The sequence below is a fragment of the Myripristis murdjan genome, chromosome 12, assembly GCF_902150065.1.
Source record: "Myripristis murdjan chromosome 12, fMyrMur1.1, whole genome shotgun sequence".
NCBI lineage: Eukaryota > Metazoa > Chordata > Actinopteri > Holocentriformes > Holocentridae > Myripristis > Myripristis murdjan.
Genome location: NC_043991.1, coordinates 31,283,101 through 31,299,729, shown reverse-complemented (window position 1 = coordinate 31,299,729; position 16,629 = coordinate 31,283,101). Strand labels below are relative to the sequence as shown.

Genomic DNA, 16,629 nt, shown 5'->3' with positions numbered 1-16,629 from the left:
GTTGTCAAGGTGACTGGCCAGATATCCCCAAATACAAATGCGGGTAAAATAATAATTCTATGAACGCTATGACTAGCAAAACACAAACTCGACCTCATTTAAAAAGCACAGTCGCACAGAATGCAGTTTTAATAACAAATTAAATATTACTGTACATGCATATTGCCTTCAACTTTTGGCTTCACGTTTAAAAACATCTGCAGGAAATGATTTCAAAACAAAATTAATTAAAAAATATACCCCACTCCCCCTCTGAGTCTCTTGAAGGTCCTCCTGGAGGGTCTCTCTGCACATCCATACCTGTCAAACAGTTCAGGCATGATGCGTCTTTTTTCTCTTAAGTCACCCCACTGCTTCTTGGTAGGAGTACAAACATAGATTAGCATCACAGGTAGCCAAAAATGCCACAGCAAATGCAGCGTGACTTAGCAGTGTGTTGCTTACTGTTATGATGGCTCATGGGAGGTACCCCATTTATTACCTCCCATAATGCAACTGCCCCTTCCTTGTCTTTCTTATCACTCATCATGGCATCATGGCTAGATGATTCAGTTCAATGAAATAGGGCAGCTGTGGGGCTGTGGGAGGGAACATTTTGGATCCTCTCTGTTCTGTGTTTACACTGCTTAATCCTCTTGGTTGCTGGATCCATAGCTGGTGTGCAAAGTACATGCGGTACCATTTGACTGGCAGGTTCTTGTCATGTCTCCTGTCATTTGGCTGGACTCCTGCAGACCTTTGCCTAATGTCTCAACAGGCAGAAGCATGGATGCCCCGGCGGCCAGCAGGCAGCAGCCACAGTACACCGACAGAGTCAAGTAGACAGATGTCCTGAGCAGAACCTAAAGACAAAACATCAGAAATGAGGTGCATTTGCAAAGCCAATAAGAGGGATTACTGACTGTTTTCAGATAGACTTCAGAGGTCAGATGTCAGACTGATGCCAAAATGAAATTGCCCATTCAAGCCCACAAGAGCCATTTCTTTCCCTTCTGGATGTCCATAGATGCTCAGACATGAGCTTTATGTATTTCATGTTTTAAAGTGGGTTTTGTGTGTGTGTGTGTGTGTGTGTGTGTGTGTGTTGTTTTTTTCCCCCACTATAGTGTCATTTTTGTCCCAGGAGGATTGCATGTTTATGTGTACTGTTAGGTGTCTCTGTATGTGGACCTGTTAGCAGTGGCCCCCACCCTAAGTATTTCAGTGCCAGGTCACCCAAGCTAAGCTACACAAATGCAGAAATAACTTAAAACCTCAAAACCTTTCCAAACTAATCACAGTTAATGGGTTCTCTTTAAATAATAATTTAAGCTTTGTTGTATGTATTATAATATATTTATTATACTTATTGTGTGTATATATATATATATATATATATATATATATATATATATTGTATCTTACTGATTGCCATGTCTAACTAACTACAAATTTTGTTGCATATTCGGGCACTTTGTGATTCTGTCTCAAGGGCAGTGAGTGACCACAGTGTGGCTACATTTTTAATTTGGCTAAATCTGCCAGCATGGCTTCACGTAATAGTTTACCGGTACTGTGTCTTTTTAGCTTGTTTGTTGTAGCTTTTGCAAAAGCAAGTTACTTGACTGGGAATATTCCCATCCCACTGGCCCTCTTCCCATCCAAAAGGCTGTACTTTTCTCCATAACTAACTTTCCAGTGCAGTTTTGAACAATCCCTTCCTGCGATATATTCCACTTCAATATCCCATTTCCACAGGAAATAAAACAAAATAAAGGACCAAGTTGCTTTCAAAATGCCATTTCACTGTGACTTTAAAAATGAGAAGAAACTGGAGTTGGCCACTCTTCTGTACCTGTGCCACAAAGGGAGTAAGCAGAGCTCCCACTCTGGCCATCCCACTGCTTGTTCCCATCCCTAGGGCTCTTGATTCTGTAGGGAACACCTAATGAATGGGAGGAAAGGTAATTTTGACAAATGAAAATGATTCAGGGAATATACGTATATAAATGTGGCATAATGCTACTCACCTCTGGTGTGTAAACAAAAGCTACTTGGTATCCTCCTGTGATGAAAGCTCTGGCAGCAAAGATGAAGATTGTGAGAGCTATTCTGTACAGACAGAGAGGGCATAAGGAGGAACAAGGAGACAGTCAGTCTGAGATTAGTCTTAATGTGGTAACATGCTGCAGTTGCTTAAAAGTCTGCTACTATGTGAACAGAAAAAATACTTGCCTCCCAATACAAGCAAACAAAGGCAGAATACACAGAGAAAACATAATGAAACACAATGCCAGACTTCTCCTCCTGCCGATGCGGTCCACAACGAGAAGGGTTATGAAAAGCCCTACGATAAAGAAGAAAAAACAACAGGAAGCATGTCATCCTCCACAGATGGTGTAGTCACCAGTGCTGCCATTAAGTAACAATTATATTCAAATGACAATAACCAGCCTGCCTAACATTTAACAGCTCAGCCTGCTTGATCTATGTAGCCTACCAGTTTGGGTGTTGCTTGGTAAAATACAAAACATTTTGGAAAACTGTGTTTCAAGAAAAAAAAAAAAAAAAAAAAAAAAACGCTGAAAATCTAATACACTCCTGATCAAAATCTTAAGACCAGTTGAGAAATTGCAAGAATTTACATTTTATACTGTTGGATCTTAAGAAGGTTCTAAGTAGAGCTTCAAAATGCAAAAGGATGAAATGGGAGTGAGACAAAAAAAAAAAAAAAAAAAAAAAAAAAAAAATTTGAGTAAGCAATTTATTGCAAACAACCATTAAACTGAAATAGGCTGTTCATCAGCTGATCAAAAGTTGAAGACCACAGCCTTGGACCAGTCTAATGTGAATGGACAACACAGAGGCAAGATCCAACATTTCCCCTATTTAAAAAAATGGACGACCAGTATCTCAGATATTACAAGTGATGCACAGAAATAACAAATAAACAGATGAAGAAGCCCCCCCGCCGCCATGTATTTGCCAAAAGGTTATCATCTAACAGGCTCCATTACACAAGACAAAACAACTCTGACAAACTGTTAATATGCAGCATCTCACCTGGGAATTCAGCCAAAGTGGTCCACAATAGATCTTTGAAGTCAGCTAATGTCAAATATTTGCATTCCAGGCTACAGCTTGGTTCAATCTTGGCCCCTTGGGTCACTATAAGGAAAGAAAACAGTTGTATTTTAACAGAGACTGTCCAATTCCAAATCTACATTCTACATAGGAATCTACATTCTACTACATTCATGTATCCAACCATTACATACCTCCACATAAATCTCCAGCTTGGAACAGTTCAGTTGTCAGCAGGACTATCCCGTAATAGGCGAAGGCATTTGCAAACCTGTGGATAAAAACAGCACAATATACAGCTACATCTCCAAAAATTAAAATATCATGGAAAAGTTCATTTTTTCCATGATTTAATTCAAAAAGTTACACTTTCATATATTCAAGATTCATTAAATATAAAGTAAGATGATAAGAAGAGCTGAAGGCTGCTGTCAAAGCAGGCTGGGCCTTCATAACACCTCAGCAGAGCCACAGGCTGATGGCCTCCATGCCATGCTGCACTGATGCAGTCATTCATGCAACAGGAGCCCTGACCAAGAGCGCATAAATGAACATATTGCCTCAGAAAGCCAACATTTCTGTGTTATAAATCCTTCTTTTAATTGGTCTCATGTAATATTCTAATATTTTGAGATACTGTATTTTTGATTTTCATGAACTATAAGCCGTAATCATCAACATTAACACAAAAAGGCTTGAAATATTTCACTTTATGTGTAATAAATCTAAAATATATGAAATTACTTTTCCATTACATTCTAATTTTTTGAGATGCACCTGTACAATAGGAAAAGTCTTTTATACTGCTAGTTGAAAAACATAGGAAGTCCTTATGATCTTGAGACCAGTTAAGTGACAGGAGGTAAGCAGAACAAATTATGTTTTAACCATGCTAACCATATAAACCACAGGAGAAGAGTAGTCCTGCGATACTGAGGAGTGAACAGATCTCTGACCCTTCCACGCTCCGCCTGTAAAATGAAAATGACAATAACAACTATGATGATAGATCTTTCACTCACATCATTAACATACCGTATTAGACGCAATATCTCCTCTCTTACATACAAATGATCCACATCCTGAACACACATACTGGTGCAGGAGCGATATGTTTATCTCCCGATTTCACACTATCATGTTATTTGGGTGCTGATTCAATATGTATTGCTTTTCTACAAATATTGCTATTTGATATTATGATTTATTGCAATTTGTTTTTTGAATTATCTTCTAGATTGTGGATAGTCTCAGTTTTCCAGTTAAAGCCAACTGATGCAGCTCCAAGACTGTTTAGGCCCCAGTCTGCACACACACACCATTTTACAACAGGCCACAAGAACACATGTGGACTGCAGGCTTTGGGGCCCAAACTGCATGGGATTAGCAGAAGGTGGGCGTGTCTGCAAAGGGGAGAGCCGTGGCTGCCCAGAGAACCCATTGTCATTCAGAGAGCTGGAGGTCAGAGGTCAAGGGACCCCGCTGAAAATGCCAGTTGTTCCTTCGCCAGAATTCAGCCTAAATTTGGAGTCATATTTAGTCCCCTTGCTGACAAGCTATTCAGTAATTTAAAAAAAAAAAGGGAGGGTAATACTTAAGTGAATCTTTTTCTTCCCACCCCCAACACATACAGAGCCACATATCCATTATCACCCCACCTGTTTGTTGGCGACCAGGGTTCCTTTAGGCATGGACTTGCCATTGTCAGCCGCAATGCGCTTTAATGTTGCCAGTGCCTTTTCCCTGTTCCCTACTAGTACATCAAAACGAGCACTTTCAGGGAGCCACTGTGTAAAATAAGACACAGAAACACAACATACAAAGCTGTACAATACCACTTGTCTGTTCAGTAAAAAGAAGCTGAGTGATACATCACAACTATGTCAGATAACTAAGATAACATTAATCAGCAAAGTACTTACAGAGCAGAGGCAAACAAAGACGACTGTTGGTGTGACGGACAGGCCGAGCAGCCACCGCCAGCCGAGCGTGGGCATTATCCATATGGCCAGAAGGACCTCAAACACAGCACCAACTGCCCAAAATATCTAACACACATACGCACGATACTGTGTTAAATCAAAAACATGCATTAACATAAAAATGTATTAGGAGCAGAATCTCACATTTTTCTATGAGTAGGGTTAGGCTGATACTAAGTTGATACCTCAATCAGCATGATGCAGGTGCCTCTCATCTTCATTGGGAGGAATTCTGAATAGAGTGTCACCCTGAAAAGAGGGAGTTTCGTGTCACGTTTCTTGAAGGCATGAGCATGTGTGCTTGTGTGCAGTGTATGTTTACAGTAAAACAAGTTTGCCAGTATTTTTGATCATAAAACCTGTTCTGAATGTCCTACGATGGGCCTACGATGCTGTGAAAGATGAATATTTTAAGGCTGTACAAACATTTTATGAACATTGGGGTGATTTCCCTCCTGTTCACTTGTGTGGTTGCTTTTAGCCTTTTGTGAATCCTGATTTCTGCTTTTTTGTGTGCTGCTTGTCAAAAACTACACACTTTGTTCTGAGTTGGAGCAATGGTTCACATATAAGTTGGAGTACTGCAGGGGTACGTGAGATGTTTAAAAAATGTTAATTTAAAAAACAAGTGATGCATAATTCCTAAAACAACTGCCCTATGCTATAAAAAGTTCAATAAAAAATGTAAATGTAAGTTTGATAAACCACATTTTATATTCAGTTTTCCCTCTTAGTTTCCTGAAGGTGTCAAATGTGTGTGTTTGTGGTTTAAATCTGCTGCTGTAGTTGTTTAGCGAGGATGTTTGTTCACTATGACAGGGAAGCAAAGACAAAAATCAAAAAGAAAATGGATTAGTGGTTGACAGTGATACAGCAGAATACAGAGAGAGAAGAGAAAAAGAAGCAAAAACAGTAGCAACAAAATCTCCTCAGTATCAGGTTGTTGTTTCACACACTGATGGAGCTGGATTGGACCTCTGAATATAGGATTTTTTTTTTTCTACTTTTTTTTTTTTTGCACTGGTCAGGGGGTACTTAGCTGAAAAAAAAATTTCAAAGAGGGTGCATTGATGAAAAAAGTTGGAGAATGACTGGCATATGCTATTTTAGGAGTAATACATGACTTATATTTTTAAATTAACATTTAAAAAAAAAAAAAAAAATCTAACGTACCCCATGCAGTACTCCAGCGTACCCCTAGGGGTACTCACACCCCCATTTGAGAACTACTGCTCTAGGCTATTATAATGAATTCTTTTGTTTTATGCTTGATAGTGCTACATTTCCGTGTTTTTGAATGTAAATATCATGGATTTTATTCTTGTCATCTTTCCTAAATTTTATCCATTTGCAAGATGATCAATCTGTAAGATACAGACTATATGAAATGTTTTAGTTCATTTACTGTATTTGTCACACTTTAACACTTGTAGTGCATTATACTGTAATTTTTATTCCTCTGCCTTTTTTATTGTAAACTAAGAGAAGCACCAAATTATTTGGAGATGATCAAAATTCTAGCCTAACTAGCTTGAACTCCGCTCCAGCTGTACTTCAAAGGCTGTGGTGTAGAAACCTGCGAGCACTACACTGTAGTGTTTGGCAAGTATAAACATACTTTGTCATAAATTTAAAGCTAAGGACATAAAATTGACCTAATGAATTTACTTACTATAAAAAAGTATTCATATATTGTAAGCTGCCATTTATTTTCATGTTCTGCCGGCACAATCTACAAAAATTCTGACATTTCATCAGCTGTACTGTTTGCACTTGTAACATTTTCTTTCAACAATGAGCAGACAAATCAGAAAGAAAATACAGCAATCTAGTTTTCCCAAATGCCCCTGTCAGTTTCTCTAATTGTTGCACTACGTGTCCTGTACTGTTTTTTAAACTTACTTTTTATTTATTAAAACAGGGTGTGGGCCGGGCATGTTTTTATATATGTCAGTACATTTTTTAGGGTTGGGATGCTCTGCTTATCTCCCAATTCAGTACTATCATGATACTTGGGTGATGATTCAATATGTATTGCGATTCTTAAGTATTGTGATTCGATATTATGATTTATTGCAGTTTTTGTTTTTTTTGAATACTCCTCTAGTTTGTGGTGTAAAGTTTCAGGAAGCTGTGATTATCCTAGAGGTCACTATAGGTCATTTTATACAGTGATGTCGATTTTCAAAAAATCATTAGCAGAAGGTGGGTGTGTCTGCAAAGGGGAGAGCCTTGGCAGCCCAGAGAACCCATTTTCATTCACACATCTGGAGGTCAGAGGTCAAGGGACCCCCGCTGAAAATGCCAGTTGTTCCCTCACCAGAATTCAGCCTAAATTTGGAGTCATATTTAGTCCCCTTGCTGACAAGCTAACATGACAGGCTTGGTATCAACGGATTCCTAGTTTCCTAGATCTAGTTTCATATAATTTCAATATATTTACTTTAACTGCTAAAAATTCAGTGATAAAAAAACTGATCGTAAGCAAATCGTAACAAAAAAAAAAAAAGAATCACAAGACTTAAGTGGATCGATTTTTCCCTACCCCTAATGCTTTTACAGTTAAGTCGTCGTGTCTTTTTACAGTTATGTAGTTGTGCTTATTGTCCTAACTACATCATTGTTTTGTCCTGGGCACATCAAAGAAAATTCCTAATCAAGTTGATATCAAAATAAAATATCAAATCTTAAATCACAGCATCTGCATCCACAATAGACAAATGATGTGTGCAGGTTTTGAAGAGTCAAAAGTCCAGCTGGGGCCCTGCCTTTTTCAGCATGTTGTTCTTTTTCTAATACATCTCTTTTTTGTTTTTTCCTTGGCTCGACATCTTTCACCATTTATTTTGTAAGACTTTGCAACATGGCACACACAGCAGCTGCAGCCGGCTGGCAACGATGAGGAGGTGTAAAAGCAGTAGGCAAGGTATCATCCAAACTTTGAGACGGACATGACTTTCACTTCCTTCTTTTTACTGACATAAAACAGAGCAAACTGGACAGAGAGCTCCGCACCCAGGGAAGCAAGATCTAAGGAGCTTCGTAGTCAAGCAATTGATGAGTTTTTGGTTAGACTTGTTTGTAAAATGATATGGTTTATAAAAAAAAAAAAGGTTTGAGGTTATGTCTGGAAACAAGTCTACTACCTCTGCAGCCAGAGACATGCCAGCTAAGTCCAAACTCATCTTTTACCTGGTCTCCTCGGTTTAAATCACTTCTTATCTTATGTTTAAGTTCTGGATTCTGATCCTAGGATTGAGAAGCACTGCTCTAGACCGAGTGGGGAGTGCTCTTTCCATTGTGCTAAATTCTTATTTTGGTTGTCTGCATGTTGTACAGCTGTTATTCAGTTTTCCGACATGGTTATGGTTTCATCTCAGGAAAAAAACCCTGAACTTACGACTGAGGAGCTCCTCCAATGCCAAAGCCTACTAAACCCCGCAGGACCAAGATCCAACCATACACTGGAGCAAAGGCACTGAGGAAGCCGTAGTACATTGTCCACACCATACAAATGGTCATACCCTGTTTCCAATGAAGACACAGACAAAAATCATGTACAGCTTGAATCACAGGATCTCAGTTATTGAATGGGGTGCAAGAATCACTCACAGCATGTTTAAAAACAAAAACAAATATATGAGACTCACTATTTTTCTGCCGTACTTGTCACATACATTCCCCATCAGAGAGGAGCTGAGCCCCATCCCGATGAAAACCACCTGTGAAAAATGTCTTCATACAATGAATGCAATCATGAGCAGACATTACAAAGCCCACAAGCCGTAAAATAATATTGCATCACCAATTATTTGTGCAGCTGATTAAAAAGAAATGTGAGGAGGAATAGTGACTTTACCGATGTGATGAGAGCCAACTGAAAGCTTGACAGTCTCCACTCACAGTGCAGCTGGGGAGCCAGGATGCTGAGGATCATCATCTCCATGGCATCTGCCATCTACGCTCAAAGAGACAGACAACAGAATATAAGCTGTGTGCAGCAGCTGGCAAAAAGAGAAGGGGCAATTCCAAGCATATTTGTATTCTCACCCAACACAGGCCAGTGACGATAGAGAGTTTCCACTGGAACTTGCCAAAGCCAATGGCTTCCACTGCATCCTCCACTGTAAAGTTATCTGTGGAGGGACAAGTCATGTGACAGGGGAGGAAGCTGCACGTTCTCATTCCCATTTCTCTGACCCACTAAAAGTCATTCATGGAGAATTATTCAAGAAAAAGCACAAAAAACTTTGTACTGACCAAAAGTTTGAAAACATGATATGCTGTCATTATGTATGTATGGAAGAATTCTGAGACTCATCTGAGACTCTGAGAAAAATATCAGAAGTCTGACTTTACTTTGACGTTAAAGCCGGAATTCTGACTTTATTTTGACATTCATTTCAGAGCTCTGTCAGGTCAAATCAGAAATGTAACTTTATCTCAGAATTTAGAATTTGTAACTTCAGTGTTCCAATATTAAAGTCAAAATTACTTTGATCTCAGAATTCTGAGATAAATCTCGGAACTCAATTTTTCATTTGTGTGGTCCTAATCCTCTTTTGTATGGACGTAGTACAGCAAAGACAGTGCTGGGCACTAAATACTGATGTCAAAACAGCACTTCAGGAGGAAGCTAATGACTGGCTGAAACAAAGCCTGATTAGGGGATCGGAGGCTACTGTATCAGGTGGTCAGTGACTTGAGTTCATGAAGTTCAAAAGTTGATCCAGTGATGTATTTCTTCACACAGGCACACTCTTTCAGGCATGGCTCTTCAAGCCAAGCCACTTGAGAGCCAAATGTCCTCTCACTGCCACTTTAACGGCTGTCAGCAGCTAGGTACGTCACTGCCTCAGCTCGTGCATCTTGTCTACCCACTTTTTTCATTCATTCATTCATTCATTCATTCATTCATTCATTCTCCAAGCAGCTTAAACTAATTAGGGTGGTGGGGTGCTGGAACCTATCCCAGAGGCTCATTTGGGGGAAGGCGAGGAAACATCCGGGACACGTCACCAGCCTGCCGCAGGGCGTTGATGTAGACGCACATATTCACACCTTGGTCCTTGGAGCACTTTAGTCTCTTCAGTACACCTGACTGTCTTTGTCTCACCTGTAGGAGGAGATCTGAGCTCCCAGCAGAAACTCATGCAGACATGTGGAGAATATAAACATAGCACAAGAAGTTAGGACATTTATGTTTGGTAGATTATTTCTTTGTTGTAACAATGCTTCTTGGCAGTATTTTTCATGGGCGCAACCCACATCCTCAGCTCTGCTGCTCATCCCACAAATGAATGTTCCTTACAAATGTGGCTCCATTTAAAAGGGAAATAAACAGGCTTTCCAACAGTATAAGATTTATTGCCAAGAAGCACCGTTACAACAAAGAAATAATCTACCAAACACAAATTTCCTTCCTTTTTGTGCGATGTTTATAACTCTCATCTTCATCTCATGGTTCTCAAATTCAGTGGACCAGATTCAACTATCTATCTTAAAAAAAAAAAAAAAAAAAAAATCTATGTAGTGTGTATCCCTTAAAGTTTCTGGCACAAGTCAGCGAGAGAAACTGGGACTTTTCTGCAAACCTTGAGTTTGGTTAGATCCACACTGAAGTGTGGACTGGTGTCCTCCTGCCGTCGTGGTACAGATCTCATAGTCTGTGCACTGATCCTCATCGTTGTGACCCGCGATGTCTCCGGCACCTCTGAGTGACACCACGCTGACAGGACCAATCAGACATTGTTAAATCGGATATACAGCATAGGAAATAAATGCAACAGCCTGGGAGCGCAATATGGATATGAATATATATCGGGCTACTCCGCGTTAAAGTGCCAAAGCAGCCTGTCCAGTTTCTCTTTCCTCTCCTGGCCTCCCATCATCAAACCCGGTTTTGAAAACAATCCTGTGACATGTTTCCAAAATAAAAACATATGTTTCTATACCTTATTTCCGGGTCTCTCCATTGCCTATAAGTTATCCTCGTAGTTTTGCCTCTGGTGCTCATTTCAGTGAGTGTGACCGCGACCTGAGAGCTTGTGCGCTCCAGGTGTGGAGGTGCAGAGTGGCTCAACCTGCTGGTGCGCCACGCCCAGTGCAACACAATACACCAGTAAACACACAGCACCTGCGGGCCGCACACAAAGGCGATCACACACAATGCAACCACTTCCAAGTTACAGCAACTTTTCACTTCAATCTGCTGGCCCCTACCACATCGTATATGGAGCCGGGGAGTGGGAAATATTCCGAGAAAATTATCATTTTGGCCAAGAGAGCTCATGCGTGCACTTGCCGTATGTCAGGCCTGCAGCTGATGATTTAGGAACAAGGAAATCTGATCCTGATTTGAGCCCAGAATCACTATATTGTTTTCTTCTGAATAGGGTAAAGTCACAGCAACTTCTCTTCAAAGTCCAGATACTGAGGAGAAGACTGAGATTCTGGGCTAAACTCACCAGGATTTCCTTCTAACTAAATCCCATAGTACGAAAAAAAATTTTTTTTTCTTTTTTTTTTCTGTATAATCTCAGAATTTTCGTTTTTCCCCCCTAAATTTAATCTCAGGAGCTCTGCTCTATTGTCTTGTTTCACGTGTTTTCACCTTGGCCATTCCAGTTTTATACCCGCATCTTCTTTTTTTGTACCTCTATCTGAACCGCATATGAAGACTCAAATTATGTTAGTGACACAAAATACATCTGGACTGCAGGGAAAGGGTTGATATTTTTAACCAAAAGAGCCACTGTTATAACCTGAAGCTGACAGCAGGCTGTGCTCTCATCTCACTGCTGTTACTCAAAATATGTAAAGAAAATTTTCACCCAAACCCAATATCACATTAAAAAGCATTTACTATTCCGAGTTTGAATGTGCACCTTGTAGTTGTACTCAGGGTCAAATAATAGCGGTAAGGTCAATTCCTCATTTTATACATTATATGTAATTACTGAAAAATCTAATTTGCATTTGCTGAAATGTATACACACACACACACACACACACACACACACACGCATGTGACTGTTGAGTTACTGTCTGTCTCAATTGCCCTGCTACCCCTGTTACAAGTAACAACACAAACATTCTGTTATTGTCTTCTGCTGCAGCTTTGCCACTTTAATAAGCTGTATGTTGTGTTAACTGCTGTTTTTCTATCTGGCTGAAGAGCACACTGAAAATAATTTCCAGTAGCTCTGTTGTAATACAATAAAGTGAATCTGAGTCTGAACCTGAGGAAGCAACACTCATGGTCTTTGTGTTGTGTCAGTGGTGTCTGGAACTATGAATATGTTGCACTACGGATAAGTGTGAAAAATTGTTTTTTATTTATTTATTTTTCCTGTATTTTGGGTGAACTGTGTCTTTAAGATGATGGCAGAGAGTTTTTCTGGACTGGGTCACTCATGTCCCTCTGGTCTGAACTCAGTGTTTGATCTGCAAGACCAGTTTGTCTGAAAGAAACTGGCCGATGGTTTAAATTCCCAGGTTTCAGCTGTAACACACATTTGTGGTTCTCTTGTCTAACCTGGTTTACTGGGTGACCTCATACCAATGCAAAGTGAAGACCCAACACTGAGACAGGAATAGGTGTGGCACTAAAGTGAAACTGACACCCAATCTCTGATGCAACATTGAGACAAAGTTGATTTAATTGTGTTTGTGTGTGTTTTATTTGCATACATTGTACTACTAACTGTTTCTATTTTTGAATGAAATGAGTATAGTGCAACAGTGAACATCAGTCTGAGAGTTAAAAAGGCTTCTTGTTTAGGGAGAGAGAAGCTTCCTGAAGGCCCAGATCAGAGATGTCAGAGATACGGCCCGTGGCCCAAATCAGGCCAGTGAACACGTCTCATTCGGCCCCCAAGATGTTTTGGAGAGAAAGAGGCCAACAAGAAACACATTTTTAAATCTGAGCAAAATAAGAGCTTCAATGATAAACTGATTAATTAATGATAAATGATAACTTATGCTAAATTCATTCGAACCAGCACTACAAACTAGCAAACAAACAAACTACATGATATCAAAAAAGCAAAAGGTTGCCATGCAATGTAGAATTTTTCAAGAAAGATGAAAAGAGCATTATTTTCTTGTGAGAGGTAAATGGCAAACCTGTGTGCTGTATATTTGTTGTATATCTCTCTTCTGCTTTATGTAATTCTACACTGTGTTATTTTCATGAGCCAACATGCAATTTCTCATTGATTGGTGGGATACAGATTGATTGATTTAAAATAATAAATTAAAAAGTAGTTAAAATATGTCTGTGTTGACTTGACTCATATTGGTGTTAGCAAAAAAAAAAAAAAAAAAAAATCCATCCACTCGAGGTCTCATCTGAGCCACCTAATATGAGGGTGATACCCCTGGCCTGGATGATCATGTTTGATTTCATGGGTGTTAACAAAAGAGCCCTTCACACAAGTCCTGGTCAATATAAGAAGAACATACAGTATGTATGTATGTGGGTGTGCAAGCAGGGCTGCATCATGGATGCATGAGCTTTTTCAAAACCTTTTTTTTTTTTTTTTTTTTTTTTTGCTAAGATCTGCTTTTATGGCATGCATTCTACTATATGCTCCAGTTTGGGGACATCCACTGCGGTAAGCCAGGACAGGGAGTAAATACAGTTTTACGCTGAGCAGCTGAGCAGCTGAGCAGCCTGACACATATAGAACAATATGCAAAAAGTTATTTATATCTTTGACCTAAAATTTGTAAATACATAACAACAGTCAGATACAGAGGTGAGACTAACAGAGGTGGACATTGAGGTGATTGGGCTTCCATTGTAGTATGCAGTGGGTAACACTGATCCACCAGGATGGCCACCACATGAAATCTTTAAAAGATGATAAAGACTAATGATGTTTGATGAATTATTCTGCCCCTGCCATTTTGGGAAGGTGAATCACTTACAGCCTCTTCATTGGTTATGTTCAATTAGCTAGTTAGATAACATTATTAGCCTGCCTGTAACTGCAGAGGTCATTGAGGTGGAGAAAACAATTACCTGCCCCACATATCTAACTGCCAACTCAAGGTAGTCAGCTAATAGCTGCCAGCTGGTGATCTTCAAAACTGAGCAAATTTCATTTCCCTTTTGGCTTATTCTTGAATTTGCAGGCCAGTCAATAAGAAAATTTAAAGACAAACCTGAAGGCTTTTGATGACCCACCTCTCCAGGGGACAAACAGGCAGGGACAAACTAAATCTCTGCAATCACAGGCAAGCTAATTATGCTATCTCACTGGCTGATTTTACACAAACAAATGTGAGGAAAAGCTGTCTGCTTTCAGTTTATGCAATGAGTCTGTGGTAAGCCAGTTACAGCAAGAAGGAATGTTAGGCTACTTCTGACAACTGCATCATCCTGGATAAGAAACCAGCTCAGGAGTTTGGGAATTGAAATTGAGTCTTGAAATTGTATGCTAAAGTAAATTTTGTCATGTTGAAGGACCATCCCAGTGATTTAGAATATTTTTAATATTTTGAATATTTAGGTTATTTACTACAATTCCCCACATTTTACATTGCAACAAATCATTTTGCACAACGTATAATCCAAAATCCCTCAGTTTTCAAATATGAATTTTTGGTTGAAACACCCACCTTGTAATGTTCATAAAGCATGGAAAACCCAGTGGAACGACTTCACTTTGACCAACTTCATGTCATCCAAACACAACAGTGCTGCTGCTTCTACCAAAACTAATGTGGACGACTTTGATATGGTGATGGAATACTTGTGTGAAGAAAGTTTCAAGTCTCTGAAAGTTAAGTTTTATGATATCAGAGTTCTAAAATAAAGGTGAACTATAAACATTTTGTAGATAATAGGTAAACAAGCAAAATGACTGGTATGGGCCTTTAAGGATTTGTCTGGGGCTACTGAAGGCACTGTGTTTGCTGCACCCTTGCAAAAGGGACAGTGGCTAACCTAAAAAACTGAGGAAAATTAGGACACCATGACGGCATGCTGAGGCTGCTGCATTATGGGATGGCCATAAATAAAGGTGTCACAAGGAACTAGGGTGTACAGCCTTTCATCCTCTCTCTACCATCAGAGACTGAAGCCCTACTACATATCCTACCTGCTCTGGCTCTGATCACATCAGCAGCAGCAGCCTGGCCAGACTCCGACTGGACAGAACAGAATCAAACCTCAGCACAACCTCTCTGATTGGCTCACAGAAGTACAACATGCATAGATACTCAAAGGTAGGCTTTATTGATTAAAAATTGATTGATAAAATGTTGTAAAGAAATTTACCTCCATATTTCCATTCTATGCAAATATCATAGCATTTTGCCAAGGTCTATCAAATTTATTAAAATTTCACATACATAGAAGGCTTTATTTGAAATGACTAAATCATTTTTAGCACTGCGTGTGGCTATCGCTCCCTGAACACACCACAGCTGAAACACCACCACCTTCCAGGCTGTCCTCTTCTGGCAACAGCAATCTATTTGCTCACATTAATAAAGGATTAGTTGAAAGTATAGTTGTTTGGGACTAACTGATCCTGTGAATATTTATTTGGATATCCTGTGATCCAGTTTCTCCTTTTGCCCTTCACTCTTTACAGACACAGTTGTAACTGGCCATATTGTTTACCTCTTACCTGAAGTTAGAACCAATACTAAGATTTTGGAAGGTGTGTGTGTGTGTGTGTGTGTGTGTGTGTGTGTGTGTGTGTGTGTGTACTATGTATGTACTATATAGGCTACACTCCAGTTAATGTTTGTCACCTCAAAATATTGAGCATAAATGATATCTTAAGTTAAACTCTACAGTGGGTCTGCAGAGGAGCCAGCTTTTGGAATTGGAAGTGTTTTCATTTCAATACTATAGATAGATATGTATCATTTATTACAAATAATCCACAGTTGTTGCTTCCTTAAACATAAAACACATTGCTTATACAGGATTTTTCACACAAAAAATCCTACGCTCTCAGGCATTTAATAAAAGTTACAGCTTTCATGAACTGGATGGATTCTGTTTCTCCTTGGAAATCAGATCATTTAAAACCAAGACTAAGATGAATCTAGGACTATTTCAATCCATGACCCAAAAGTTGAATTAGAGTTATTCCAGTTGATGTTAGTCTGTGATTAGGCTTAATCCATGCCTGGGAAACTGCCACCTAATGCATATGAAGATATACCTGGAAGGAGTGATTGAGCTCCCTACTGGTGAAGCATGGTGAGCAGAAAGGTGTGCGTGTGAGTGTGTGCGTGTGAGTGTGTGTGTGTGTATTTTAAACAGGCCTGATTTTGATAGTAGTAGTCTGTTTAAAGATTCAGTGGAGCCCAGACAAATCATCACTATTTGCATAATGAATTGCATTATGTGAATGGCAATGATTTTTCCAGCTTACTTGGTAATGTAAGATGCCTTTGTTGATGCCTGCAGGATGCTCAATTTTAAATTTTAAACAGACTGAATGAGAGGGAAACGTTACGCTGCCCAAAAGCCTGTCACAACTCAGCCCCAGAAAACACACAAGAAAAACTGCAGGCTGCATCACCGTTGTATTACAACATGTTGATCAAGGGCAAA

General features: G+C 39.5%; 1 protein-coding gene across 1 annotated transcript; it reads right to left on the bottom strand.

Annotated features, from left to right (window-relative positions):
• Nucleotides 1–97: 97 nt before the first annotated feature.
• Nucleotides 98–11,172, bottom strand: svopb (SV2 related protein b). Its single transcript, XM_030065352.1, has 16 exons — nt 11,000–11,172; nt 10,640–10,773; nt 9,096–9,181; nt 8,905–9,003; nt 8,696–8,767; nt 8,446–8,570; nt 5,231–5,294; nt 4,986–5,111; nt 4,722–4,850; nt 3,961–4,034; nt 3,258–3,334; nt 3,043–3,147; nt 2,215–2,326; nt 2,010–2,091; nt 1,835–1,924; nt 98–842 (listed from the first exon to the last, which is right to left on the bottom strand). The coding sequence occupies exons 1-16, from the start codon at nt 11,059–11,061 to the stop codon at nt 627–629; spliced, it is 1,653 nt and encodes a 550-aa protein (XP_029921212.1). The 5' UTR covers nt 11,062–11,172; the 3' UTR covers nt 98–626.
• Between the last annotated feature and the right edge of the window lie 5,457 nt (nt 11,173–16,629).